The sequence below is a fragment of the Nestor notabilis genome, unplaced genomic scaffold (genome assembly GCF_000696875.1).
Source record: "Nestor notabilis isolate BGI_N333 unplaced genomic scaffold, ASM69687v1 scaffold17139, whole genome shotgun sequence".
Lineage (NCBI taxonomy): Eukaryota > Metazoa > Chordata > Aves > Psittaciformes > Psittacidae > Nestor > Nestor notabilis.
The window spans coordinates 21080-25930 of record NW_009943403.1 but is presented as its reverse complement, the minus strand read 5'-3'; the positions used below and the strand labels follow the sequence as shown (position 1 = coordinate 25930).

At 45.8% G+C, this 4851-nt stretch overlaps 1 protein-coding gene across 1 annotated transcript; it reads left to right on the top strand.

Annotated features, from left to right (window-relative positions):
• Positions 1 to 339: 339 nt before the first annotated feature.
• Positions 340 to 4452, top strand: NDNF (neuron-derived neurotrophic factor). The gene is made up of 3 exons (XM_010021914.1): positions 340 to 527; positions 1499 to 1623; positions 2408 to 4452. Exons 1-3 carry the CDS (start codon positions 340 to 342, stop codon positions 3799 to 3801), a joined length of 1707 nt encoding a protein of 568 aa, XP_010020216.1. The 3' UTR covers positions 3802 to 4452.
• The last annotated feature ends 399 nt before the right edge of the window (positions 4453 to 4851 follow it).

The window sequence follows — 4851 nt, the reverse complement described above, 5'->3', positions numbered from 1 at the left end:
GTTACAGTTCGAGATGGAAGAATCTTATCTACATAGTTGATCCAAGTGCTGTGACAATGCAAGCTTGGTCCTTACGGTCTGTGTTCCTAGTGCTTGTATGGCTCCACAGGGAAGGTGCCTGCGAAACATAAAGCACATGCGATGTTGTTATGGGTTTCAGCAGTGTATCAGCCCACAAGGGCCTCACCAGTTTGCAGCTAGCTGACTCAGCACCCGCAGGTCACAAATAACCCGGTGCTTCACCATGGTCTCACCCACCAGCGTGGGACAAGCTGGTGGCAGCTCCTGCTGCACGTGGTGCTGCCCTTCTCAGGTGGGACTCCCTGTTGTTGCTGTAGGATGCTCCTGCTGCGCTGCCCGCTGCTCCTGCTGCTGCTGCCGCTCGGCTCCAGGCCCCAGAAGTTACCTACCAGAGATGAAGAGCTCTTCCAAATGCAGATCCGGGACAAGGCATTTTTCCATGATTCATCCGTCATCCCAGATGGAGCTGAAATTAGCAGTTACCTCTTCCGAGACACCCCCAAAAGGTATTTCTGTCTGGCCCAAGGAAGGAAGTTGTACTTTGAAGATACTAGCTTTAGTTGCTGGGTGTTTTGAAATAAAAATTGGACCCAAACCAGAAAAACATAAATGCCAGTCTTCTGTCTGGTGAAATAACTAACTATGCAAGCTTCCATCCCAGTCTGGCCTCCCCAGATTTATTTGATTTCTGGGATAAGCCCAGCGCTCCCACAGACCGCAGGAATTCCCTGAAGTGGGGTCACTAACCATGTCTGGAGGCAAAGGGAGCGGGAAGGAAATTAGAAACTACAGGCTTACCCCACCACACTTGTCTCTCTTCATTATTTCATATTGTGCTTTAAAGAAGCAATGTAAGCCAGTCTGGTCTGAACTCCCCACTTCCCAGCCTCGACCCTAAGGGTCAGAAAATACTGAGGTTAGACTGGGAAGGAACCTGAGGCTCCAAAGAGTTCAGGGAAAAGCAGCATTGCCACCTTCCTCCTCCTGTCACACACATCCTTCAGCCTTCATCGCTGAGAAACACCTTACGATAACCAACAGGTAGTGCTTGGGGGGATGCAGGAGGACAGTGGAATGAATGTATGTATCTTCTAGGGCCCTTACCTGACATAGCATAGAATGTGTGTCCTCCTTGGAACAGCATATCCGTAAATTCCAGGACAGATCCTGTTTCCCTCATTTATAGCTTTGTACTGTGTATAGTTAGCGTAGGTATAAAACATGAAGCTGACAGAGGGGAGGGCAAGAGGCCAGAGACTCCTCTGCTGCGTACCAACATGTTCGTGGGGGGACTCCCCTCGCCTCCTTAGCTCTTGCCCACCAGCCTGTCCACATTCCCTCTGCGCATGCTTGCCTATAAGTAACACTTTTGTCTCTGTTGCCCTATTAAGATCAAACTCAATCATATCAAGTCAGTCCCTGCCAGTTGGCTGTGTTTAGGATTTACTGACATATGGGTCTGTTAACCTTCCTCTAGGTATTTCTTTGTGGTTGAAGAGGACAACACTCCCTTAGCAGTGACAGTAACACCATGCGATGCTCCTCTGGAGTGGAAACTAAGTGTGCAAGAGCTCCCTGAGGAAGCCAGTGGAGAAGGTTCAGGTAACTAAACATTGACAGCTTCCCTTGAACCTTGGAGACGTGCTTTTCTCAAGGATTTGAAGCCCCTCAAACCTGACAAGGAAAAGGGCTGTAAAAAAGTAGAAGTAAAAGCTGAGTTTATAGTTACAGAGTGCACTGGACGCTGCCACAACAAACTCTGTTTGCCCAGAGTAACTTGGTTTTGTGGGGGCTTTGCTATGAGCTGTGCACACAAGATAAGAGCTGGAGAGACAGGGCTGGCATTGCAGCAGGGCTGAGCTCACCCCTTGGAAGGTACTTGTCTGTAGAGATGGAGCTTATATGGAAATAGCCATATAACTGCTACTTGAGAGAGAAAAGGTCTTTGGTTTCCAGACCCTCTCACACAAGTGCTGAAATGTCCTCCACGCCACATTGTGTGTACGCACCTTTGGCCTCTGCTGTATTCGGGCACAAAATTTTGGCAAGTCCAGAAACGGGTAGTGGAGCCAGTTCCCCCTGGGAACTGCACATTGCGTGCTTGAAGGTAGTGGTACTCTAGTGGAAGGTATTAGCTACTATTCACAAGACTCTGCCACTCCGTTAGTAGTGGTCAGGTGCAATTTCCATGGCATTTGGTTTTAACCTGAGTGCCAAACTGATTTCCCTCTCTGATTTGACAGACGTATTGATTATATCATCCTCAGAAGATAAAACTTTCCTTTTTCATCTCACTTTTGTATTTTATGTAGAAGTGTCTGTTAGAGTTTTATTTTCTCATATTCACAGCTTGTGTCTCTACTGTTTTTCTTTGCTTCTAATCTAGGTGAACCAGAGCCTCTCGAGCAACAGAAACAACAGATTACTAATGAGGAAGGCACAGAGCTGTTCTCTTACAAAGGCAATGATGTTGAGTACTTTGTGTCCTCTAGTTCCCCGTCTGGTTTATACCAACTAGATCTGCTGTCGACAGAGAAAGATACACATTTTAAAGTTTATGCAACCACTACTCCGGAATCGGACCAACCTTATCCTGAATTACCTTATGATCCCAGAATTGATGTCACTTCTCTGGGACGTACAACAGTGACACTGGCGTGGAAGCCAAGTCCGACTGCGTCCTTACTGAAACAGCCCATTCAGTACTGCATAGTCATCAATAAAGAACACAACTTCAAAAGCCTCTGTGCTGTTGAAGCTAAGCTCAGTTCTGATGATGCCTTTATGATGGCTCCAAAACCAGGTCTGGATTTCAGTCCATTTGACTTCGCCCATTTTGGCTTCCCCTCAGACAACAACTCTGGCAAAGACCGCAGTTTCCTAAAATCGTCATCAAAGTTTGGGCGCCAAACACCCTCGAAGCCGAGAGTTGACCTCCATAAAGTTTGTATTGGGAACAAGAACATCTTCACAGTGTCTGACCTGAAGCCCGACACACAGTACTACTTTGACATGTTTGCAGTAAATACCAACACTAACACGAGCACCGCATACATAGGCACCTTTGCCCGAACGAAGGAGGAGGCTAAACAGAAAACAGTCGAACTGAAGGACGGCAAAGTTACAGATGTGTTCATCAAGAGGAAGGGAGCCAAATTTCTACGGTTTGCTCCTGTTTCTTCTCACCAGAAAGTCACCTTCTCCGTTCATTCATGCCTGGATGCCGTTCAGGTCCAGGTTAGAAGAGATGGAAAACTTCTCTTGTCTCAGAACGTGGAAGGCGTGCGGCAGTTCCAGCTTCGGGGAAAAGCAAAAGCCAAATATCTGATTAGGCTAAAAGGAAGCAAAAAAGGTGCTTCTATGCTGAAGGTCCTGGCTACAACAAGGCCTAACAAGCAGTCATTTCCTTCTCTTCCTGAAGATACACGAGTCAAAGCCTTTGACAAACTCCGTACGTGTTCTTCAGTCACAGTGGCGTGGCTGGGCACTCAGGAGAGGAACAAGTTCTGCATCTATAAAAGGGAAGTGGATGACAGTTACAACGAAGAGCAGAAGAGAAGAGAGCAGAACCAGTGCTTGGGCCCAGATACGAGGAAGAAATCGGAAAAGGTTCTCTGTAAGTACTTCCACAGCCAGAACATCCAGAAAGCAGTAACCACAGAGACAGTCAGAGGCCTGCAGCCTGGCAAGTCCTACTTGCTGGATGTTTATGTGATAGGGCATGGTGGGCACTCCGTGAAATACCAGAGCAAACTGGTGAAAATGAGGAAGTTCTGTTAGTGCCCCTGTACACAGGAAAATATGGAACTCTGGTCTGAACATTATGCTACTTCCAAGTATACAGATTGACTACTTGCACAGCTGAGAAGTTGTGACCTGTACTTGTACTGTGTAGAAAAAATATCAACTTGTGTATTTATGTTTACATAAGTAATTGTTTGGAGGAACTGAGGCTGGGGCTCTCCAGTGCTATTATCATGTGTCCAGTGACCCACATGTGATGCTCAGTAGATATCCAAGGTAGCAGGAAACCTCAAAGGAAGTGGTGCTCCTTTGCTTCCATATTGCATGAACTGCTTCTGAATCATTTTATACTTCAAAGGCTGACATACATCATTCGTCCACCTTGTTCCTCACACACAAAGCTCACAGATGTACACCCTTTCTCTCACTGTAGATGGTAGGGTTTCTGTAAATTATTTTATAGAGTCTTGTTTTAAATGTTTATGTTTCTATGATTGTAAACTAATAAAATCTCTCCCCAATAAAGTACAAATCTAAACTGAGTATTAACTGGGCTGCACATGAAGCAGTTTCATTGCTAATGTAAATTCTTACCTAGCTGATTTTCATGTTTAAATACTGTATTTCATGTACAAAGTTGCCATAATGTTATATTCCTGTACATAAAATTAAAAATACTAGATTATATATTCTTTCATTTCTCTTGACATTTGAAGGGGGCAAACAGACTTGGGGACAGAAGAGGTATGCCGAAACTTGAACTGAATTCAGCTAGGACGTACCTCCCTTTTGTTGTTGTTTGGCTTTTTGGGCAAGGTGACTCAAGTCCAGTAGAATTACTGATGTTGCTGAGCTAGTTAAAATCTGCAAGGGAGCACAGGCTGTTGAGGGAGGGGTATTTGTGGCATATTCTGAGTCTACAGTGACACAAGCTTTAAAGGAGCAGGGCAACACGGGGGAGCTTCACTTGTCCCACGTAAGAATGGATCCTGTTTTGTCGTGGTCCTGAGTGCCACCAGTGTTTGGCAAGGTGCACACAGTCTGAGTTAGAGAGACCACGCAATCCAGACAACACACCAGAGAACC

Coding starts and splice junctions, on each gene's coding strand:
- NDNF (XM_010021914.1), top strand. CDS start 340: ATGCTCCTGCTGCGCTGCCCGCTGCTCCTGCTGCTGCTGCCGCTCGGC. Junction 528..1,498: donor TTCCGAGACACCCCCAAAAG/GTATTTCTGTCT, acceptor ACCTTCCTCTAG/GTATTTCTTTGTGGTTGAAG. Junction 1,624..2,407: donor AGCCAGTGGAGAAGGTTCAG/GTAACTAAACAT, acceptor CTTCTAATCTAG/GTGAACCAGAGCCTCTCGAG.